This window comes from Hypanus sabinus, chromosome 14 (assembly GCF_030144855.1).
Source record: "Hypanus sabinus isolate sHypSab1 chromosome 14, sHypSab1.hap1, whole genome shotgun sequence".
In the NCBI taxonomy this organism is placed as follows: domain Eukaryota; kingdom Metazoa; phylum Chordata; class Chondrichthyes; order Myliobatiformes; family Dasyatidae; genus Hypanus; species Hypanus sabinus.
The window spans coordinates 95,429,239-95,454,668 of record NC_082719.1 but is presented as its reverse complement, the minus strand read 5'-3'; the positions used below and the strand labels follow the sequence as shown (position 1 = coordinate 95,454,668).

The following is a 25,430-nucleotide window of genomic DNA, read 5'->3' as shown; positions in this document are numbered from 1 at the left end:
AAAGAAATACAATAACATTTATATAATATTATACATAAGCAAGAATGTTCAGAGTTACAGATAGAAAAGGCAGCAAAAGACTTTTTCCCAGGACAGAAATGACTAATTATGAGGGGACATAATTAGGTGGTAGTGTGGAGATATGTCTCTACTCAAGGAGGTATAAAGTGCTCCTTCCCTCTGCTAGCCTGTAGCTCACCCCTTGGGCAAGGTGTAGCACCTGCATAGTTCCCCCCCCCCACCCCAACCTGACACTCCTGTTCAGGGTCACATGAAGCCATGAGAGCAGATGGTGCATATCACAAGTCCTGGTTATGTGACCACTGATGTCAGGCAAACAATCCCTGAAGAGTATGGATAATGGCTGGGGTTACCTGTCTTGTAAAGACACTGGCCAGAAGAAGCCAATGGCAAACCACTTCTTTAAAAAAAATTGCCAAGAACTATCATGGTCATGAGAATCTGATAGCCCACATCATACAACAGGGCACAGAATGATGATGATGCATAAACATTGACTGACAAACAATCAATATGCAAAAAAGACAAATTATGCAATAGTAAATCAATAATACTGAGATCGTGAGTCCTAAAGTTCTTGAAAGTGAGCGTGTAAGTTGTGAAGTCAGTTCAGAACTGACGTGAGTGAAGTTGTCCATCCTGGGTCAGGAGCCTGATGGTTGTAGGGTAATAACTGTTCCTGAACCTGGTGTTGTGAGACTTGAGGCCCCTGTACCTTCCTGATGGCAGCAATGAGAAGAGAACAAGGTAGGGACCCCGATGATGGTTGCTGCTTTCCTGCGACAACGCCTCTTGTAGGAGTTGTTAATGGTGGTCATCTTGAAGGCTTATCTTTAGCAGACCTGCGCTGCCATCCATCACTCTGACTTGCTCATAACGTTTTTGCTCTATGTCTGTAAAATAAGGCAAATTTATCTTTTTTATCAGATGGATTTATAGTTGAAAGTCACGATTGGTGAACAGCTGGTAATGATAAAATTGCTATCTTTCAGGAAGAAGATTTTTTTCCAATGAGGCCAGGCTCCAGATAATAAATCAGCCACAAACCCAGAGACTGATGGTCGGGGACACACTGATATTGGAATGTACTGCAATTGGCATCCCAATGCCACGATATCAGTGGCTGAGAAATGGCATACCAGTCACCAATGGCTCTGAAAGGCATTACAAGGTAGACATTACAATCCAATGCCTTTATTCTCCTTTTAAATTTGTGAAGAATCTGCTCAAATAGATTCATAGAGTTCTACAGCACAGAATCAGGCCCTTCCAGTCCATCCTGACTTGGTCTCATCTACCTGCACCTGGATCAGTGGGGATTCCATTGAAGCCCATCGAATATTGAAAGGCCAGGATAGAGGAGACATGGAGAGAATGTTTCTGAAAGCGGGAGAGTCTAGGATCAGGAGTCACAGCCTCAGAGCACAAGGACATCCCTTTAGAACAGAGATGAGAAGGAATTTTTTAAGCCAGATGCTGGTGAATCTTTGCCACAGGCAGCTTTGAAGACCAAGTCATTGGGTATATTTAAAGTGGAAGTTGGTGGATTTTTGATTAGTAAGGGTGTCAAAAGTTGTGGGAAGAAGGCAGGAGAATGGGGTGGAGAGGGATAATAAATCAACCATAATGGAATGGTGGAGTAGACACAATGGGCTGAATGTCCTAATTCTGTTCTTGTCTTATGGTCGTATAGCATGCATAGTGGTCCTTTGATGCAATGAATCGTTGCCAACTAAGATGCCTTAATCCTGTAATCCCAATTTCCTGTGTTTGGTCCACATTCCCCCAAAGCTCCACCCCTCCATATACCCATCTAATTGTTTCTTAAATGAAAATACTGTGTCATCCTCAGCCATTTCATCTGGCAGCTCGTTCTGTATACTGTGTTAAAAAAAGTTGCCTCTCAGGTCTGTTTAAATCTTTCCCCCTTAGACTACATCAATGACCCTAGTTTTGATCAATCTTATCCTAGAGAAAAGACCTGTCCACCTTATCTCTGCTTCTCATAATCTTAAACAATTCAATAAATTCATTCCTCCTTTTCCTCTCCAAGGATTATAGACTTAATCTGGCTAACTTCTGTCTATAATGTAAGCCCTCTTGTCCTGGTAACCTCCTCATAAAGGATTTAAAGTAGATTTTCCTATGTGTGGGTGAGGCCTTATCTATGGAAATGAATAAACAGTTGACGATTCAGTCCTGATGAAGGGTCTCGGCTCAAAATGTCGACTGTTTATTCCTCTCCATAGATGCAGATTGACCTGCTGAGTTCCGCCAGTATTCTGTGTGGGGTTATTCTGGATTTCCAGCATTTGCGTTTCATGTTTGCATGGCTTTTGGGAGTATCACCTGCCAAAAATGTGTCCCTAAAAATTCTGAGTAGTAATCCCACAATTTCCTTTATGCATCTGATGGGTTGTGAGTGTTTTTTTTACAAGTGAGAGTGGAAAAAGCTGTTTTTGATACAGGTGTGGAGCTTTACATTTTGTTCACTTAAGAAACTTACGCAAGCACACCTTTATTTGTTAACAGATAAATAAAATAAATATGGACAACCAGGGACTGTACCGTTGTCGTGTGTTCAACGACAGGGCAGAACTCTGGAGTTTGGAAGCAGAAGTTATTATAGGTAAGGAGTTGTAATTTAGTAAATTAGTTAAATTTTGTTACATTTTGGGTGGTGGGGTGGAGATATGTCTCTACCAAAGGAGGTGTAAGGCACGCCTACCCTCTGCTAGCCTTCAAGGCACCCTTGGACAAGGTGTAGCACCTGCTCAGCCCCTCGATCAGGGTCACATGTAGCCATGGGAACAGTTAGTGGATGGTCATATGAGCAACTTGTGAATATCACAAATCCTGGTTATGCGACCACTGACACCTGGCAGACAATCTGATAATGGCTGGAATTGTCTGCTTTGTAAAGACGCTGCCCAGAAGAAAGCAATCACAAACAACTTATGTAGAAAAATTTCCCAAGAACAATCCTTGTCATGGAAAGACCACGATCGTCATACGACATGGCACTTGATCAACGAATGTATTGTTACATGTACCACAGAACAGTGAAAAGCTTGTCTCACACACTTCCCGTTCAACATTGAGTTCAGGTAATAAAAAGTAAAGTGATAACAAAATGCTGAATGAAGAGTTACCGTCACAGACAGTGCAGTTCAGGCAGGCAATAAGGTACTAGAACCATGATGAGATAGAGTTATAGTCAGAGAAAAGTCAGTGCAGTAAAAGGCCCTTCAGTCCATTTAGCTCATGCCGAACCATTTAAGCTGCCTAGTCCCATTAAGCTGCACCTGGATCATAGCCCTGCATACCACTCCCATCCATGTACCTACATAAACTTCTGTTAAGTGTTGAAATCGAGCTGTCATGCACCACTTGCACTGACAGCTCATTCCACACTCTCATGACCCTCTGAGTTAAGAAGCTGCCTGTCCTCCTGAGTTCCTCCAGCAATTTGTGTGTGTTACTCTGGATTTCCAGCATCTGCAGAACCTCATATGTTAAAGCTTTTTTTCCCCTGTAATATCAGAGCAGCTTCCGTACCATGGGCAGCATGCAGTGTAGTGGTGAGCACAATGCTTCACAGTACCAGCGACCCGGGTTCAATTCCCACTGCTTCTGTAAGGAGTTTGTACGTTCTCCCTGTGACTGCTCGTTTCCTCTCGGTGCTCTGGTTTTCAGAGTCATACCAGTAGGCTAGGGTTATATCAGGGGTCGCCGGTCAGTGCAGCTCACTGGGCCAGAAAGCCCTGCTCCATGTTGTATCTCAATAAACAAACAAACAAATAAATAAATACGTTAAATTTCTAGAAACTATAGAGAGTTTATAAGACATAGGAGCAGAATTAGGCCATTTGGTCCATTGAGTCTATTGTAGGTTGGCGAAGCTCATCAGATGTCAGGTCTGTATTGTGTTTCTCAGAGGTTCAGAACCCCATCTGCCCTGATTCACACTCCAAGGAGACTCCCAGATGTGTGTTGATGTGGCAGAGATCTCCTTTTTCAATGCTGTGCATTGTCTCTACAAAAAGTAATGAGGTTGGTACCAATTCTTCTACCCCAATGCTTAAATTAGTTTTGATAGTTCTCAACATGGTAACTAGATCACACAAGGTACTCGAGTTTAAAGCATTTTGATCACTAGAGGGAAAAAAAAAAACAATTTTTAAAGCAAAATAAAAGATTTGCTTGACTTTAAGATGATTGGCACTTCATTAGTTTTCTCTTTTCAGAAATGGGCATGGCTATATGATGCCAATACTAAATTTGTGTTTTATTACTCTAATTGTCAGTGCCCAGACACAGTGCAGCGATTGCGGTGGAATGTGATGAAGGTAAGATATGCTGTTTACTCTGTGGCTTGTTCACTTTCAACTGACTTTTCTCATGGGAAACAGGGATGGCCTAAAGGAAAGGAAGTTCAGCAGAGTCAGATCGGAGCACGGTAGCGTAGAGGTTAGAGTAATGCTATTGCAATGTTTAGCAACCTGGCTTCAATTTTTCCATTGTCTGTCAGGCGTTTGTGCCTTCTCCCATGACCACGTGTATTTCCTCTGGGTGCTCCGGTTTCCTCCTATATTCCAAATACAAACGGGTTCATAGGTTAATTGGTCACATGTGTGAAATTGAGTAGATTGTTGGGCCGGAAGGGCCTGTTACTGTGCTGTATAAGTAAATAAGTAAATCTAAATAAACAGTAATTCATCATAGTATAGAGGAAGAAGTAAAGAAGCTTCATGGAGATATGGACAAATTAAGTGAATGGGTAGGAGCATTATTTTATTTATATTTATTTTATTTAGAGATTCAGCACGGTAACAGGTCCTTCCTGTTCTAACAAGCCCAAGCTGCCCAATTACACGCACTTCAGTAGAATGTGGGAGGAATCCCACATAGTCACGGGAAGCAAATGCAAACTCCTTACTGACAGCAGTGGGAATCGAACCTATGTTGCTAACACACTATACCAGACATCCCACCTCTCCTGGAAGTTCCAGGAGTCTCTCACATATTGATAGCGGTTCCCCGACGCGTACAAATTATATACAATATCCCGGAAGTCGATTTTTTTGAGAGAGAGAGAGAGAGGGAAAACGAGCAAGAGAGAGCGAGAGAGAGAACGAGCGAGAGAGAGAGAGAGAGTGCCATGGCAGAGTGTTCCAAAAAAGAAAATATAAAATGTACTTCACCCCAGTCTACACTAAAGTGTACCCCTGCCTAATAGGGGTCAAACATAATGACAGTGTTGTCCTCTGCACTGTTTGCAAGAGTGACTTTTCTATTGCCCATGGTGGATTAAAATGTAAAAGACATGTTGAGGTGAGTTTAACAGGTGTCATTCGTTCATTAGCATAGCTAACATTATTTAAACTAGCTGGCTAGCTGCTAGGGAGCTACTCAACTGCAGACATCCCATCTCTCTCAGAAGTTCCAGGAGTCTCCCGCAAATTGATGGTGCTACCTCCCTAAAATGAGATTTTGCAGGGTGGGATGTCTGCTATGCTACAATGCTATCCACAACAAGGCAGGTGGAATATAATGTAGAAAAATGTGAGAAACTGGGTTTGTGGATGCTCAAAGTCACTGAAAGACAACATGCAGGGCCAGCAAGTCATGAAAAAGGACTAAAATATGTGAGCCTTTATTATAAGTGGACTGAACACTGGAGAACACTGTAGTTACATAGGGCTTTTGTCAGACCACTCCCGCAGTATTGTATAACTTGTCTAAGCTTAACTTGGCACCAGAATGTGTGGCCACCCTCTGAAGATCCAAAGTTCAAAGTGCATTTATTATCAAAGTATGTATGCAGTATACAGCTCTGAGATTCTTCTTCCCACAGACAGCCACAAAACAAAGGACACTATGGAACATGTTCAAAGAAAAGCATCAACCCCCCCACCCACCCCCCTGCCAATGTACAAGAAAAACAAATAGTGCAAATGCCAAAAAAGAGCAAAAAACACAGAATATAAAACAAAATATCGAAAGCATCGAAATATTCAGTTCAGCTCAATCTAGCACTTTTCTGTGAAGGCTGTCCAGATCAAAATTGTTCAAAAAAGCAATGATAAAAGGAGCACCAGAAAGCAGAAGCACATCATAACATGAACTGGAGAATCCAATCCAAAACCACATTGATTAAAACTCGCCCAAGACTGCCTTGCGGCTGCTCCCAGTACATCCTTGAGTTTGTTGGTGGTTAACACAAACAACATATTTCATTGTATATTTCAATGTAGTGTATATTTGATAAATAAATCTGTATTCTGATAAGAATTTATATACTTGCCATAGTGGGTATTGCCCCCAATAGTTCAGGGATGGTAGGTTTGCCATATAAAGAGAGATTGAGTAGAAGGCGATTTTATTGATAGTGTGGATGTGGAGAGGATTTTTCCTATGGTGGGAAAATAGAGGGGCATCCTTTTAGAATGGAGATGAGGAGAAATTTCTTTAGCCAGCGAGTGGTGAATCTGTTGAATTTGTTGCCACATGCACCTGTGGAGGCCAAGTCTTAATGTATATTTAAGGCAGAGTTTGATAGATTCTTGATCGGGCAGGGCATGAAGGGATGCAAGGGGAAAGCAGGAAATTGGGGCTGAGAGGAAAAATGGATCAGCCATGATGAAATGACAGGGAAGACATGATGGGCAAATGGCCTAATTTTGCTTTTATATCTTACGGCCTTATGGTCTTTTATGTATGTCCACCTTGCTTCATTATGTGCTGTTCTATTTCCCCTTTCTGGATGTTATTTTAATCTGTAGTTCAAACGGGATCTCTGTTAGACTTCTAAACAAAAGAAAATAAGGGCTCGTTTTTTTAACCACAACCAATATTTTGGTTTGATGACTCTTTCAGATGAATTGACGTTTTCTGAAGAGAGAAGTAAGTGATTTTTATCACTGTGTGTTCCAGTCTCTATAAAATAAAGTTTGAGCTTCTGTAATGTAACTATAACGTGCCTGGATATGTGTTACCCCTTTGGTTATGCTGTTGTTCTCATTGAAAACTGTCACAGCACTTTATGTGTTATGAGGATAAGTTAGGCAAGCTAGGGCTTTTCACTTTGGAGTGAAGGAGGATGAGACGAGACGAGACGTTGGAGGTATACAAGATGTTAAAAGACGTAGATTGAGTTGACAGCCAGAGACCTTTTCCCAGGGTGGGAAAGTTCAAAGTTTAGAAGTTCAAAGTAAGTTTGTTTACTGAAGTACATATATGTCACCTTATACACCCGTAAGATTCATTTTCTTGTGGGTGTACTCAATAGATCCATAGTATAATAACTATAACAGAATCAACTCACCAACCTGGGCATTCAACCAGAGTGTAAGAGACAACAAACTGTACAAATACAAAAAGAATGAAATAATGATAATAAATAAAAATGAAAAAATATCGAGAACATGAAATGAAGAGTTCTTGAAAATGAGTCAGTAGGTTTTGGAAACATTTCAATGATGGGGCAAGTGAAGTTGAGTGAAGTTATTCCCTCTGGTTCAGGAGCCTAATGGTTGAGGGGTAATAACTGTTCCTGAACCTGGTGGTGTGAGTTCAAGTTTATTATCATTCAACCATGTATATCCCCAAATGAAACAATGTTTTTTGTCTGGGCGAGGGTGGTGGTGGGTGTTAATTAGTCAGTCGATATGACTAAAGAAGAAAGTAAGACTGTGATTAGATGTACAGAAATACTAATATTTTTCATGGCTGTTAGATAACCCTGGTGAGGCTGGGCAGCTGGACTTAGAAACTAACCGAAGACATTATGGTAAGTTTTGTCCTTTTATGTTGCTTTGTTATGTTACATGTAGATATGATGCAACTGCAATGAACCAAACTAGTGAAGCGCCATGGTGGTGTGGTGGTTAGTGTGAAGCCGTTATAGCTCAGAGCAGTCCGGAGTTTGGAGTTCAATTCCAGCATCCTTGCAGAAAGCTTGCACGTTCTTCCCGAGAGTGCATGGGTTTCATCCGGGTGCTCCGGTTTCCTCCCACAGTCCAAAGTCGTGATGCTTCAAAGGTTCATTTGACATCAGAGTATGTATACAGTATATAACCTAAAATTCATCCTCTTAGACCATAAGACCATACGATTTAGGAGCAGAAGTAGGCCATTCAGCCCATTGAGTCTGCTCAGCCATTCAATCATGGGCTGATCCAATTCTTCCAGTCATCCCCAGTCCCTTGCTTTCACCCCGTAACCTTTGATGTCCTGGCTAATCAAGAACTTATCTATCTCTGCCTTAATACACCCAATGACTTAGCCTCCATAGCTTCTCGTGTCAACAAATTCCACAGATTTACCTCCCTCTGACTAAAGTAATTTTTCCACTTCCCAGTTCTAAAAGGACGTCCTTCAATCCTCAAGTCGTACTCTCTTGTTCTAGAATCCCCTACCAAGGGAAATAACTTTGCCGTATCTAATCTGTTCAGGCCTTTAACATTTGGAATGTTTCTATGAGATCTCCCCTCATTCTCCTGAACTCCAGGTGATGAAGGGAAAGGTAAACTTAGATAGAGGGATAGGCATATGGATTAAGGGGTATGATTAGCTTATGATCAATTGTCTTATAAGTTCCTTATGTTACCGGCAGTCAGAAAGAAACTCTACCCAGCAACAGGTGATGCATTAGGCATTGTTCTCTAAAAGTGCTAAGCATAACGAAATATGGTTATGATATGATTGAAGGGGCATCTTAAGGCATAACTAAATATGGGACATAACATCGAGAGAAGGGGGGAGTGTCAGGGGGAGGTGCCAATATGAGGAAGTTAAGTTGTAACCAGGCTAATCTTGGCAGAAATAATTATAACTAACCAATAATGACCTTACATCGAATTGTATCTTAGCATGTGATCGAAACTATTGAAAAACTGTATTAACTCGCATAATTATAATATTTCCTGTAATGATCAATGTAATAAATTAAGTGGAATTGTGTTCGGGGGTGGGCAGTGTCCGGACTGTCTCTTTGGGAGATCAGTCCTTAACTTCCCCCATAGCATGCAATGAATAAAAAGTAAAGTTTGATGAAGTATCGCTTGTTTTATGGTTTTATTGAATTCGTGGTACCTTGCGCTATTGCATCAGGTTGATCACCCAGTAACATAAGACACCTATAAGACAATTGATCATAAGCTAATCATACCCCTTAATCCATTCCCCCATCTACCTATCCCTCTACCTAAGTTTACCTTTCCCTTCATCACAGGGAATACAGCCCAAGAGCTACCAGATGTTCCTCATACACTAACCCTCTCATTCCTGGAATAATTGTCGTGAATCTTCTCTGACTCCTCTCCAATGTCAATATATCCTTTCTAAAATAAGGAGCCCAAAACTGCACACAATACTCCAAGTGTGGTCTCACGAGTGCCTTATGGAGCCTCAACATCACATCCCAGTTCTTATGTTCTATAGTTCTAGAAATGAATGCCAACATTACATTCACCTTCTTCACAACCAACTCAACCTGCAGGTTAGCCTTTAGGGTATCTTGCGCAAGGACTTCCAAGTCTCTTTGCATCTCTGCGTTTTGAATTCTCCCACCATCTAAGTAATGGTCTTCCCATTTATTTCTTCCACCAAAGTACATGACCATACACTTCCCAAGTTTGTATTTTATTTACCACTTCTTTGCCCACTCCCCTAAGCTATCTAAGTATCTCTGCAGGCTCTCTGTTTCCTCAACACTACCCGCTCCTCCACCTATGTTTGTATCATTGGCAAATTTAGCCCTTAATACCATAGTCCAAATCATTGACATACTTTGTAAAAAGTAACGGTCCCAACACCAACCCCTATGGAACACCACTGGTAACCGGCAGCCAGCCTGAACAGGATCTCTTTATTCCCACTCTCTGTTTTCTGCCAATCAGCTAATGTTCCATCCATGCTAGTAACTTCCCTGTAATTCCATGGACTCTTACCTTGCTAAGCAGCCTCATGTGCGGCACCTTGTCAAAGGCCTTCTGAAAATCCAAGTACACCACATCTACTGCATCTCCTTTGTCTACCCTGCTTGTAATTTCCTCAAAGAATTGCAGTAGGTTTGTCAGGCAGGATCTTCCTTTCAGGAAACCATGCTGGCTTTGGCCTATTTTGTCATGTGCCTCCAGGTACGCCATAATCTCATCCCTAACAATCGACTCCAACAACTTCCCAGCCACTGATGTCAGGCTAACAGGTCTATAGTTTCCTTTCTGCTGCCTCCCACCCTCCTTAAGTAGCAGAGTAACATTTGCAATTTTCCAGTCATCCAGTATAATGCCAGAATCTATCGATTCTTGAAAGATCATCATTAATGCCTCCACAATCTCTCCAGCTACTTCTTTCAGAACCCAAAGATGCATTCCATCAGTTCCAGGAGATTTATCCAACGTCAGAACATTAAGCTTCCTGAGCACCTTCTCAGTTGTAATTTTCACTGCACAAACCTTACTTCCCTGACACTCCTAAATGTCCACTGTGAAGACTGATGCAAAATACGCATTCAGTTCCTCTGCCATCTCTGCGTCTCTCATTACAATATTTCCAGTGTCATTTTGTGTTGGTTCTATATCTATCCTCGACTCTCTATTATGCTTTATGTACTTAAAAAAGCTTTTAGTATATTCTTTGATATTAGTTGCCAGCTTCCATTCATAATTCATCTTTTCCTTCCGAATGACCTTCTTAGTTTTCTTCTGCAAGTTTTTAAAAGCTTCCCAATCCTCTTTCCACTAGCTCTGGCTTCCTTGTATGCCTTCTCTTTTGCTTTTACTTTGGCTCTGACTTCACTTGTCAGCCACAATAGTGTCCTTCTTCCCTTTGAAAATTTCTTCTTATTTGGAATATATCTGTCTTACACTTCCCTCACTTTTCACAGAAACTCCAGCCATTGCTGCTCTGCTGTCCTTCCTGCAAATGTCCCTTTCCAGTTAACCTTAACCAGTTCCCCTCTTATGCCATTGTAATTTCCTTTATTCCACTGAAATACTGACATGTCAGGTTTTGTTTTTTTCCCTCTCAAATTTCAAAGAGAACTCGATCATGTTGTGATCACTGTTCCCTAAGGGTTCCTTAACCTCAAGCTCTCTTATCACCTCGGGATCATTGCGCAATACCCAGTCCAGCACAGCTGATCCCCTCGTGGGCTCAACAACAAGCTGTTCTAAAAAGTCATCCCTTAGACATTCTACAAATTCTCTTTCTTGAGATCCAGTACTGGCCTGGTCTTCCCAATCCACTTTCATGTTAAAATCCCCAACGATTATCATGACTTTGCCCTTCTGACACGCCTTTCCTATCTCCTGCTGTAATTTGTAATCCATATCCCAGCTGCTGTTTGGAAGCCTGCCATAAGGGTCCTTTTACCCTTGCCATTTCTTAACTCAACCCATAGAGACTCTACACCTTCTAATCCTATGTCATCTCTTTCCAATGATTTAATAATATTTTTTATGTACAGAGCCACACCACCCCTTCTGGCAACTAACCCATCTTTCCGATACACCATACATCCCCTTCACAGATATTCACAAAACAAAGAAACCCCATAGAAGGTGTGGTAGCAACACTGAAACTCTGAAGACCCCTCTCCTTTATTAGAAGCAGCAGCAGCAAAAACATCAAAACACACCCCCCCCCACTCACGCTAGCAGAAGCACTGATGCTCCCCACCGCCCCACTATTCAAATACCGGTTAGTAGGTTAATTGGTCATTGTAAGTTGTCCTGTGATGAGGCTCAGGTTAAATGAGTGGGTTGCTGGGCTGTGGGGCATTGCGTGGAAGGGCCTATTCTGCTCTGTATTTCTAAATTAAAAACTAATGGTAGGTTTAACTTTTGTCCCCTTTTGGTTGTTTCATGATATGAAGTTTAGCAAAATCTGACTGAAATACACACAAAGTGAACTACATCGTGAGGAGTGAAAGAGGACCAGAATGGTTTGAGAAGGGTGAGAGGCGACTTGTTAGAGATATATAAATAATGAGAGGACATTTATCCCAAGGAGTTGAGAGAAGTATGGGGAGATGTCCATCTACTCTCTTTTGTCCATTATGTTGCTGGCATTTGGGGCAACAATGGAGATCCTCCATTGGTGATGCTCATGACTTCCTTCATCACGTCAGTAGCTTCCTGAGTTGAACCCCAGAACCTGGAAGAAAGGTGGACTTCTCTTAGTCTGACTACTACCCTTTGACTTGTTTGGCATGGGTGAATCCACCAAGAGCCAAAGCATAAAGCCCTGACTCCAACCAACATAGTTCTCTGGGTCATTCAGGCATGCAAGCCACCGAACCACAACAAGCTGGATGCATGGAATGCAGTGCTAGGGATGATGGTAGAGTCAGATACATTATGGATATTTAAGAGACTACTAGATAGGCCCATGGATGAAAGAAAAATGGAGAGGTATGTAGGAAAGAAGGGTGAGATTGATCTTGGAGTAGGTTGAGAGTTTAGCACAAGATCAAGGGGCAAATTGCCTATAATGTGCTATAATGATCTATGTTCTATAAAGCAGAGCTAGGAGTGATCTATAAAATACCATGTGGGTAGGATGGTAATTTGCAGAGATGTGCAAAAACCATGGAGTAGTGACAATGGGATTTTAATGAAAAACGTTTATGTAATGGAAGACAAATTTTGACCAAGGATTGTTTTCCATCCTTAATCTCTTAGGCCTCTGTTGGTCAGGGTTGACCATGAGTGTTGCATCCCAGCTGTCTAGATATGCAAGGTACAGCAGTATGGTATGGAGAGCAAGCTGTTGCCCATATAGCAAGCTCTCACTCTCCACACAGCTGATGAACTCAAATGAATGGCAAAGACTGAAACTGTTTGGTACCAGCAGTCTCAGAGGAGTTGCAGTTCAGCATTGCACTCAATGCAGGGACTCCAGCTTCAGATTTTTCCTCAAAATTTACTCTCAAAGTTTTCCCCATGGGTGGGTATAGCCACAAGGCAGCAGAGGTTTGAGATCAGAGTTTTCCTTCCTCTGGATGCAACCATGGCTGACAATTCCCCTCTGCCTGAAGTGTGGTTCTAAGGTGGCAGTAATCTGAATTTTCTCATTCTTGTGTCAGTAGAAAAGGCTCCACCGTACTTAACACAAAAATACAACTGCAGATGCTGTGGATCAAAGAATATGTACATGACGCTGGAAGAACTCAGCAGGTCAGGCAGCATCTGTGAGAAAAGAGTAGCCAACGTTTCGGGCCGAGACCCTTCATCAGCATTGTGTACATATTCCACCGTACTTAGTTGCTTAATAGCTTGAATAGCCTAATAGCATGAAGACCAGGAGCCGAACTTGGATGACAGAGGCTATTCCAGACACACACCATTGGAAGCATTTAATAGGTGGTTCAATAGGTATATTTAATGTCAGAGAAATGTATACAATATACATCCTGAAATTCTTTTTCTTTGCAAACAGGTAGTGGGAGCTTATCCCCATTACCACCCCCAGCTCTAACAACCTTAAAGAACCCTCTGTATTAATTGCTGATAATTACAAGAGGGTACCTTCATATGCTTTTAAAGTGACATTGTTTTAAACCATTATGTTTGTAGCTACAGACAAGGTGGCTCTTCTGATTGGCAATATGTCCTATCACAACCATCCTAAGCTGAAGGCACCGATGGTGGATGTATATGAACTGACCAATTTGCTACGACAGCTCGATTTTAAAGTTGTATCTCTGTTGGACCTCACTGAATCAGAGATGCGCAACGCCGTGTATGAATTCCTGCTCTTGCTGGACAAGGGAGTGTATGGTATGCACATTTTTGATTTATTTTGGATATTCGGCATTTTTGAATGAAATGGATCTGATGATACTGGTCTTTATATCTGACTTAAGGTATCAAATTTATTGTATTTAAAAATGTATTTGGTCATAGTGTGATTAAAGAAAAGAAGGATTGGATTGAATTAATATCTCTGAGTATGCTGTTACTAAGTTTTAAATGCAATGAATCATAAACATGAAATTCTGCAGATGCTGGAAATCCAGAGTAACACACACAAAATGCTGGAGAAACTGAACAGGTCAGGCAGCACATTTATGCCATGGAATAAACTTTTCAGACCGAGACCCTACTTGGGAACCTGATGAAGTGTGAATTTGCATTATAGAAGGTAAAAATGCTGACACTTGCAGGCTGCCGAGGACAATTCTTGTTGATTTAATTCATGTTTTTACTAAACGACAGACCTCACTGTATGGTTTGTTGTACATGTGACATAAAATAAAGCTAATCTTTAAAAATATCCCATAATTGCACTCTTTGGCTGCATAGACTAAACTGATCTCAGTTTTTTTCATTGTTACTGCGGACAGCAATAATAGATATGTTGCCAATTATGAGGGGGCGTAAATGAGTGGAGGGGTAGAGATATGTCTCTACCAAAGGAGGTGTAAGGTGCTCCTTCCCTCTGCTAGCCTGGAGGTCCCCTTATGGCAAAGTGCAACACCTGCTTGCAAACCCCCCCCCACCCGGGATCAGGGTCATATGAAGCCACGGGAGCAGGTGGTGGACAGTCAAATGAGCAGCTGATGCAGATCACAAGTCCTGTTTATGTGACCACTGACGCCAGGCAGACAATCTCTGGAGTATTGATAATGGCTGGAGTCACCCGTCTTGTAAAGACACTGCCCAGAAGAAAGTAAAGGCAAGCCAGTTCTGTGGAAAAATTTGCCAAGTGCAATCATGGTCATGAGACCATGACTGCCCACGTCATATGACGTGGCATGTAATTATGATGAAGATGACGATAATTTTAAGGTGACTGGAGGAACATACAAGGTTGGGGGGGGGGGGAATGTCAGAGGTAGGTTTTTTACAGGGAGAGTGAGGGTATGTGGAACATGCTGCTGGGGGTAGTGGTAGAGTCAGATACACCAGAGACATTGAAGAGACTCTGTGGCACCTGGATGAAAGTAAAATGGAGGGTCATGCCCTTCAGACTGTCCACAAAACTACTTCTTTTACTTCTTCTTCCTTCAAATATGATTCCACTACTAACCTGCATGTGATTGGAACCCGTCATTTACATCCTGATTGCGTGTTTTCAGGGAATTGAGCGATCGGGCGCTTTGCTGTTTCTGAGGAAGTTCAGTGAGGTTTGGAGTGGAGTATGTGGCCTGGAGCGCAGGAAGCCTGGAGACACAGCATGAGCCCATGATCAACTTGATTTCTCACCAATCGTGCTGATTAATGCGCGAGCAACTTTGAGATCAATGAGGATAAAAGCAGAGAGTGGAGGGGGAGGTGTTGCTGTTGGTGGTCAGCGCCGTCAGCTGTGTTTGACGGCTCTCTCTCTCTCTCTCTCTCTCTCTCTCTCTCTCTCTCTCTCTCTCTCTCTCTCTCTCTCTCTCTCTCTCTCTCTCACTCATTGCTGCCAGAGGAAGGTGCTGGGTTCTTGGGTCTTGGGCAAAGTTGAATTGACGCAGTTTGCATTGACACATGTTATACGTGTGACTGGTTACTCCTTTTATTGTGTGATTTTCATCGGGGCAGACTGGCTCTGTGCCCTGCAGTTACTGAATGACACAGGGTTAAATTGAACTGAACTAGACTGTTTCAAGGTCTCTGTGGTTTGATGTTTTGTTTTCTGTGTATTTTTTTGCTCATTGTTTGCCATTTGTTCTTTTTTGTGGTGTGGAGTGTTTGATGCTTTCTTTGAGCAGGTTCCATGATGTTCCTTTGTTTTGTGGCTGTCTGTGAGAAGAAGAATCTCAGGGTTGTATTCTGCATACATACTTTAATAATAAATATACTTTGAACTTTGAAGTTTGAGGGAAGGGTTAAATTGATCTTAAGGTAGGTTAAAAGTTTGGCACAACAATGTGGGAAAAAGGGCCTGTACTGTGCTGTTCTTTGTTCTGTGAACTATGTTTTCCACCATGACTTGAAGTCAGAGCTGCCTTGTTGTTGTTGGGTGCCAACATATCAACAAATTTCTCATTTTGCAGAGAGCTGTTTGGTGGCATTAGAGGTAAAGATGTTGGGTGTTAAATGTGTTTAATGAACTGGGTGAAGTTAATTGACCACAGAAAGTTGGGTGAAGGTTCTTTGCAAGAGATTCATATCCTGTGTCCCCTCAGAGAACGTACATGTGCAACAGCATTAGAACTGCCTGTATGTTCTGCTTTCCATGCTGTCCTTGTTGACTCTTTGGCCTTGATATTGAAACCAGTCAAACTAGATGGAAGAGATCTGGTGGTTAACACGTAAAAGGCATTCAGTGGCCACTTCATTAGGTATACATGCTCGTTACTGTCAATATCTAATCAGCCAATCATGTGGCAATGACTCAATGCATAAAAGCATGCAGACATGGTCAAGAGATTCAATTGTGGAATGATTGTGTTGGTGCCAGACAGGGTGGTTTGAGTATCTCAGAAGCTGTTGGTCTCCTGAGATTTTCATGCACAACAGTCTTTAGAGTTTACAGAGAATGGTAATAAAAAAATTTTAAAAACTATCCAGGGAGCGGCTGTCTTTTAGCAAAAACACCTGGAAGCTAGGACCAAAGGGCACAGCCTCAGAATAGAGACAAGCCAGAGGGTTGTGAATCTGTGCAATTCATTTCCACAGATGTCTATGGAGGCCAAGTCATTGGATATATTTAAAATGGAGGTTGATAGGTTCTTGATTAGTCAGGGTGTTAAAGGTTATGGGGAGAAGGCAGGAGATTGGGTTTGAGAGCGATAATAAATCAGCCATGCTGGAATGTCAGAACAGACTCGATGGGCTGAATGATCTAATTCTGCTCCTATGTCATATGGTCTAACCAGTGATTTCTGGCTTCAAGCATCTGTTAAACAACCTGTCACATTAAAGAATTCTCACAGATAGAAAAACAGCAAAAAATAAGAAATGTTATTCTTAGGCAGTATTTTAAGAGTGTGAGATAGAAGTTTGAAACACTTTTTGGCCACTTTATTAGGACACCTGTACACCTTATTAATGCAAATATCTAATCAGCCAATCATATGGCAGTAACTCAATGCATAAAAGCATGCAGCCGTGGTTAAGAGAATCAGTTGTTGTTCAGACCAAACATCAGAATGGGGCGAAATGTGATCTAAGTGACCTTGACTGTGGACAGTATGTTGGTGCCAGATGGGGTTGTTTGAGTATCTCAGAAACTTCTCATCCCCAGAGATTTCCATGCTCAACAGTCTCTAGAGTTTACAGAGATTGTGAGAAAAGTAAATTAAAAATCCAGTGAATGTCACTTATTTTGCAAAAATGCCTTGTTAATGAGAGAGGTCAGAGGATAATGGCCAGACTGGTTCAAGCTGACAGGAAGGCAACAGTAACTAACATAACCACGCATTACAATGGTGGTGTGCAGAAGAGCATCTCTGAATGTACAATACATCAAACTTTGTAGTGGATGGGCTACAGCAGCAGAAGACCATGAACGTACACTCAGTGGCCATTGTATTGGGTAAAGGAGATACCTAAAAAAGTACTCAGCCTGATTTGAAATTAATAAGTGTTGAAAGTAAACTGGAGGTGGAAACTATCACTTTCCATAGCAGTGGCTTTTAATAGTCCTAGTATAGTTCAGGAAAGCGTACAGTATGTTCATGCACTTTGGTAGAAGGAATAAAGGGGTAGGCTATTTTCTAAGTGGGAATCAAATTCAGAAATTGGAGCTGCAGGGGGACTTCGGAGTCCTCGTGCAGGATTCGCTGAAGGTTAACTTGCTGATTGAGTTGATGGTGAGGAAGGCATATGCAATGTTAACGTGTATTTCAAAAGGACTAGAAAATAAAAGCAGGGATGTCATGCTGAGGCTGTATAAGGCATTGGTCAGACCACACGGAGTATTGTCAGCAGTTTTGGGCCCATATCTAAGAAAAGATGTGCTGCCATTGGAGAGGGTCCAGAGGAGATTTATAGAATGATCCCAGGGGTGAAATTGTGAACATATGAGGAGCGTTTGATAGCTATGGGCCTGTACTTATTGGAGTTTAGAAGAATGAGGGGGTATCTCATTGAAACCTGTCGAATATTGATAAGTCTAGGTAGGATAAACATTGGAAAGGATGTATCCTGCAGTGGGGTAGTCTAGGACTAGAGGGCATCACCGCAGCATAGAAGGATATCCCTTTAAAACAGAGATGGTGAAGAACTTCTTAAGCCAGAAGATGGAGAATTTGTGGAATCCATTGCCAGAAGTGGTTGTGGAGGTCAAGTTGTTGGGTATTTATAGCAGAGGTTGACAGTTTCTTGATTAGTAAGGGCATCAAGGGTTACAAGGAGAAGGCAGGAGATTGGTGTTGAGAGGGAAAATAAATGGGCCAATGAATGGTGGAACAGACTTGATGGGCTGGCCCAATTTGCTCCTGCGTTTTATGGTCTTATAAATTACACATATTTTTTTACAAGAAAGGACCCATTTTTGTACAAAGACCCGTATCTTAATGTTCATCCCTCCATTTCTGGATCACTCAGGCCAACAGTCCAGCCTTCTTGGATGGATCACCTCATTCTTCTCATTCATGGTTCAAAGTTCAAAGTAATTTTTTTTAAGGTACATATATGTTACCATATATTATCTTTAGAATCATTTTCTTGAGGCATTTATGGAAAAAATAAAGAAATACAATAGAATTTGTGAAAATCTACTCAGGAACAAAGACTGACAAACAATCTATGCGCGAAAGAAGACAAGCTGGTGTAAATAAAAAATTAGGCAGGTTGTATAATTTGTCAAGCTTATTAACAATGGCTAATAAGTTTCAGAGGGTCTACAAGGCACCAACTTATTAGTAGTTTTTGTGAAAAAAAAGACTTTTGAAGAAATGGGATGTATTCTGAAATGCAAAGCTTTTAACTATTTGATTTACTTTTAATGTTTGCATTTGGACTGAGGGCATTTTCCTCTTAAAAACAACAGAAGGCAAACTGCGTCAGCATCGATTGGGGTATATGTGAGAAAGCGTCAATCTCCGAACAAGCCAATTCAAGGGTCGTGATGCATGTTGCAGCAAAAGTTCTTACTGTGTCATCAAGATCTTTTCTAAGCAGAGCCAGATGTGAAGGCCCCGCAATGAGTGTTTGCAAGTAAGATAGCTGAACAACTGAAACTGAACTTGAGATGGCAAGTGCCCACCCACACATCCTGTGGTTGTTGCTGAAAAGGCTTTTCCTGCTACTGATAACAGTTTGATAAAAATCTGTTCACTTTTGACATCAGAAATGAAAACTAGCTCTTTACAGCATAGACTGAGCAACAATAGTTCTTTCTTTGCAGTCCAAATAAATGGTCTCAACCCAAAACGCTGACTGTTCATTCTCTTCCGTTGATACTGCCTGACCTACTGAGTTTCTCCAGCATTTTGTGTGTGTTTCCAGCATCTGCACTATCTCTTGTGTTTATGTAAAAACACACCCCTTTCTATTGAGAATATGGGGGAAGGAACGAAGAGAAAATAAAAAGGAGAATTGGCAAGAGGGCGAGGCCAGGGTTGCTGTAAGGGATAAAGTGTTGAAGTTTTCTGTTCGGTAGGTAAATGAGAGCTGTGAGAAAAAGGAAGAAAACAGACAAGGTAGAACACACAAAATGGTGGAAGAACTCAGACGCTCAGGCAGCATCTATGGAGAGGAGTAGAGAGCTGACGTTTTGGTTTACAAACTGCTGGAGGAACTCAGCAAGACAAGAACTGTCTGTGGAGAGGAATAAAGAGCCGGCATTTCGGGCCGAAACTCATCATCTGGAAGGGTTCCAATGAAGGGTCTCAGCCTGAAATATTTACTGTTTTTCCCCTCCATAGGTGCTGCCTGACCTGTTCAGTTCTTCCACTATTTTGTGTATGTTCTTCTGGATTTCCAGTATCTGCAAAATCTCTTGTATTGACAATGAGTGTATTGTTTACTAGACTGCAAAGTTATTTCCGATTTATCTTTTCAGTGAAATTAATATATTCTGTAGTATTCTCAAAATGATCCATCACTGACTTTGTTTGTGTGCCACAGCCCAAGTAGCAATCAGAACATATCTCTTCTTTTTATGCTTTTCACAGCAGGAACCACATTCTCTCCACACCACTTTACAATGGGCAGCTGCTGCAGTTTACATACGTTGGAGATAAAGAGATTCACTTTAAAAATGCATACCTTATCACCAAGTTGCCTTTGTCTTTATTATAGACAAAATGGGCTAAAAACCTACTGCACAAGCATAAAATTTAAAATTATTCTTGTTGACCTCAGTGAAAAAATGTGGCTGAGAAACACCTGATGATCTCCCGTTTAGCATAGCGGTTAACAGAACACCATATAGCACCAGTTGTAAGATTGGGGTTCAATTCCTGCTGCTGTCTGTAAGAGAGAGAGTTTCTATGCTCTCTCCATGACTGCACTGGTTTCCTTCCACACTCCAATGATGTACAGGTTAGGGTTATTAAGTTGTGGGCATGCTATTTTGGTGTCAGAAGCATGACAGTACTCGCAGGCAGACCCCAGCATTCCCTAGGCACAAAAGGCACTCTTCAGATGCCAGAATAAGGTGGAGGGAGGGGTTGGAGTACTAGCCAGCCTCTAACAGAGGAGTCCCTCCTCATGCTTATTCTGATTTTTGTCCCCTTTCTTTCTAGTCCTGATGGGTCTTGGTCTTTAACATCAGCTGTTTATTTGGCTCCACAGATGCTGCCTGACCCACTGAGTTCATCCAACATTTTGTGTGTGTTGCTCAAATGTGAAAATGTTGTTTGTCAGAGAGCAGATCAAGCTCTGGTTTAATACATCATCTGGAAGATTTCCAATATCATTTTATATTCAAATATAACCCCCACAAAATTATAAGTTCAAAATAAACCCCCGCAGGCGCCGCTACACTTGCGGGAGTGGCTGTTTTCAGTGAAATTGTCACAATTTTACAAAATCACCTGAGCCTGGAACTGCTGGTAATAACTAAGAGATTTAGATTTTACTAAAAGAACCAGTCAGGAAATGAAAGCATTTCTGAATACATTGCAGAACTGCACAAACTTTCCCAGTATGATGACTTTAGAGAAGGACTTTCTGATGGATTAAAAGACAGGCTTGTATGTGATATACACAGTCAAAACAATCAAAAGAGGCTACTGTCTGAAAATGACCTAATCTTAAAACGGGAATTGACCGTTGCAATATCATTAGAGACTGCAGCAAAGGATGCATCAGAACTATGGAAAAGGAGGTTAAAATGTGAAATGCACAGAACATATCAGAATGGTACAAAAAGCCAAAGATGTTATCGATGAGGCAAATCCTCCCGTGATGCAGAAGACTTGGTTCAAGGAAGAAGTGTGCAGAAAGTGTCACAAGCAAGGTCATATGAACCACACGGAAAGACGAGGATCACATACAAAACTAAGCAAATGCATAAAGTGACCGAACATGAAACAGGCAACACAGAGACTGACAAAGGTGAACTGTCATGCCTGGAACTCATTGTATTACTGAATCAGATCACAAAATCATATGGATCACAACTGGTGTGTCTGAAAATGGAACTGGCCATAGTGTCAGTTTTGTCTGTAAGTTCAGAGGCTGACTACAACAGACTGTTTTCTGAGATAGCATTAGAGAAGACCTCAGTGATGCTAAAGACCTACACAGGCAAAAAAGCGTCTCCCAAAGGCATACAGAAGGTGAATATGATGCATGGTGGACAAAAACAGCAGTTTAGAGCTTTATGTATTGAAAAGTGGAGGGCCAGCACTTACTGGATGTGAGTAGTTCAGATAAATACAAATAGACGGGCACTCAATCAAAGCTCGCAATGTGGCATCAACAGGCAACTGCAGCCCAAATGGTAGCACTAAACAGAGACCAGGAATAGATACACAAATCGAAGATTACGCCAAAAGTTGGTCGGGATGCCAAAAAGTTCAAAGTGAACCCCCACAGGCACCGTTACACCCGCGGGAGTGGCCGTTTTCACCATGGCAAACAGTACATATTGATTTTGCTGGGCCATTCATGGATTCCATGTTCCTGGTGCTCATTCAAAGTGGCCGGAGGTTATGTCAATGAAGTCAACCATCTCAGGAAAGACTGTCTCTGCCCTGAGGACCATCTTCACCAGAAACGGCTTACCAGAACAAATTGTGAGTGATAACAATACATGTCAGAAGAACTCAGACTATTCACAAACATAGGCATCAAACATTGCAAGTCAGCTCCACACCACCCACCAGTGGATGGATTGGCTGAAAAGTTTATTCAAACTTTCAGGAAGTCCATTAAAGCTAAGGACAAGGAGGACAGTTCCTTTTTGTGTATTGGAACTTTGCTCATGCAATGACAAATCAAACACATGCAATGCTGTTCGTGAGCAGGAATCTGAGATCTTGCATGGACCTCCTGAAATCAGATCTACAGAGGGTAGTGCAGAATAAGCAGTTCAGCCAGTTGCCAAGTGAATCAGCAAAGCGCTCCGAGATTGGATGGGAAGTGCTAGCATGCAATTACCAAGAGGACAAGTGGACACCCAGTAGGATAGCTACAAGAACTGGACCACTGGGGTACACAGTGGATGTTGGAGATCATACATGGAGACGTCATGTGGACCAGATTCTGGATACTCTACCGAAGAACACACCTGAGTTGATTTCATCCAATGAGATGGACATATTACAGTCACCGGACTTTCCTTTCAGTGAAGACCATGTCACTGACAACAACGTGACACTGGAAACTGAGAAGGTTGTCTCAAGCCTGATTTATACTTCTGCGTTGAATCTTCGCCATAGGTACCATTTAACCTACGCCATAACCTGATGTGCAACTCCCTAAAAAAGTATCTACATGTCGTGGCGACGCAGACCACAAAAACTGTGATTGGTCCGCTTGGTAGCATCGCATTTCCGGTGGCTTCTTCTCCGCCATGTCTGTATATCGATGTGAAATAGATGAACCAAATTGTCAAATCTACCTGCCGACATGCAAAAATGTTTGAAATGCATTTCCTCCTCCATGTCTGTCACGAAGAAACTCAACATGGTGGCATAAAAGCCCCACCGCCAACTAATGTTTTGGCGCACACCAATGCTTGCTTGCTATGGCTTAGAGCAACGCAGAAGTGAAAATGAGGGCTATGGCTTAGGCTGCGGCGTAGCCCATACGCACAAGTATAAATCAGCATTTAGACAAGACACCCACCAAACCTGCTGCTGCTCAACAGGTCTGGAGCCACCATCCTGAAAGAAGCAGAGCGCTACCCAAAAGACTGGATCTTTAGTATAGTGAAATTAGTTATGTACCGTTATTGTGAAAGCATGTTTATTTGGAATACGGGTTACGAAAAGGAAATTGAATTATTTGTACATATACAGTTTTATGTTGCATTAATCTCAAGGGGGAGGAAGTGTAATGTATGGATCTATTTCTTTTAGAGCAATGACTCCCCTTAGCACTACGTATGGACTGTTGTCTACGTATGCATATTTATCTGTTGTCTACACTCCACATCATTGTTCTCCCTCTCTCTCTCTCTCTCTCTCTCTCTCTCTCTCTCTCTCTATAGATATATATATATTGTTTTTATTTTTGTATTTACTGGAAACATCTGGAAGAAACTGAATCTCTGGGTAGTATATGGTGACATATATCTGATAATAAATTTACTTTCCACTTTGAGTAAGGAGTACACAGAGCATTGTGTTGGCGCGTGGCTAAGTGGTTAAGGCGTTCGTCTAGTGACTTGAAGGTCTCTAGTTCGAGCCTTGGCTGAGGCTGCGTGTGTGTCCTTGAGCAAGGCACTTGACCACACATTGCTTTGTGATGACACCGGTGCCATGCTGTGCTGTATGGGTCTTAATGTCCTTCCCTTGGACAACATCGGTGGCATGGAGAGGGGAGACTTGCAGCTTGGGCAACTACTGGTCTTCCAAAAAAAAACCTTGCCCATGGTTGCACCCTGGAAACTTACCAAGGCACAAATCCATGGGCTATCAAGACTAACAGAAGCCTACACTACACACACTACACACAGAGCATTAAACCTCACAGCACAGCGCAGATCCTTCAACCCACAATGTTGTGCCAAGTATCTTGCTGAGTTCTGTGAAGTATCATTCCTGAGTTCAGGTGATTGATGAGGAGCTTCCCTTCCTGCAGTGGGCATATGGCCAGATAACGCATTCCGAGTTACATTCATTAACTGGCTTCAGCATGTTTCCCCCATGCATGAAAGAGAGTAAGATATTGGGAGTAAGTGCAGGAAAGGAATTGCACTGAGAACCGGCATAGAATCAGTAGCCTTTTATATTGTAAGGAATACATGGAGAAGGCAAGACTTCTGGCTTTAAAAATCTAGAAAAAATTTTCTCAGTGTTACTTTCAGCTGCCACTTGTTGAAAATCATGATAATATAGCAGAAGATAAAGGTGATCAAACAAGAAATGCTGGAAATACCTAGAAGGTGGGACGGGTTCTGTGGGGAAATTGACCTTTCAGGTCTGTGACCTTTAAAGATTCATCAAACTATCTGTTATAAACTCATGTGCATTTCTATTTGTTTTTCCTCTGATTTCATGTCTACAGTACTGTGCAAAAGTCCACACACACACACACACACACACACACACATACACACACACACATCTAGTGTGCCTAAGACTTCTGCACAGCACTGTATTTGTCAATGTGGACGGCAGAGCGTGTTTGTAGGTCTGGAAGGAGCAAAGGGTGTTAGGAATGGCGTGGTGGAGCACAGCGGTAGGGATGTGGGACGGGGGGGGGGGGCAGTAAAGGTGTACTAGGGCCTGCGGGGGGGGGGGGGTGTGCAGGTGGTGGCACACTCAGACCTGGGACAACAAGCAAGGTTATTTGATTCCATACAATTGGTTTATTGACTCGCTAAGACTTCCCGCTCCCTTCCCTCTCTCTGCCCCCTTCCACTCTCAGTCCACTATAGCGACTCATATCAGAATCAGGTTTATCATCACTCACGTATGTCAGGAAATTTGTTTTTTTTTGTAGCAGCAGTACAGTGCAATGTATAAAATTACTACAGTACTGTACAAAAATCTTGGCCTCCCTAACTCTTTCTACGTGTTTAAGACTTGCACAGTTCTGCATGTTGCTAATATAAAAGATACACATGTAGAGACACATTTATTGGGCAGGTATGTGCTCTTAACAATCTCAGCCGAGAGCTGGGTGTGCCAGCATTTCTGTTAAGAATTTTAGATGCTAAGCTTTACTTTAAGAATGGCAAATGAGCCTTTAATGTCAGATTTACAGTCACATTCACAGTCACCACACTAAATCTGAAATCTGTCTTAAACTAGTTCATATGATTTGGGAATATTAATTACAGATATAATATATTGTGCATTTCTTTCCAACATTGAAGAAGGATCCTGTGACGTGTAGGGTTTGGAGGCT

General features: G+C 41.9%; 1 protein-coding gene across 5 annotated transcripts in view; it reads left to right on the top strand.

Moving 5' to 3' along the window:
• LOC132405001 (mucosa-associated lymphoid tissue lymphoma translocation protein 1-like) overlaps positions 1-25,430 on the top strand; it is a 92,477-nt gene that overhangs the window by 28,878 nt on the left and 38,169 nt on the right. For 4 of the 5 annotated variants that reach the window (XM_059989663.1, XM_059989662.1, XM_059989665.1 and 1 more), the window contains 6 exons: positions 1,014-1,192; positions 2,554-2,650; positions 4,329-4,370; positions 6,901-6,927; positions 7,760-7,813; positions 13,605-13,808. In XM_059989663.1, coding sequence (XP_059845646.1) covers positions 1,014-1,192; positions 2,554-2,650; positions 4,329-4,370; positions 6,901-6,927; positions 7,760-7,813; positions 13,605-13,808 — 603 coding nt within the window. The remainder of the gene's footprint in view (positions 1-1,013; positions 1,193-2,553; positions 2,651-4,328; positions 4,371-6,900; positions 6,928-7,759; positions 7,814-13,604; positions 13,809-25,430) is intronic. The other variant, XM_059989666.1, reaches the window with a different exon arrangement.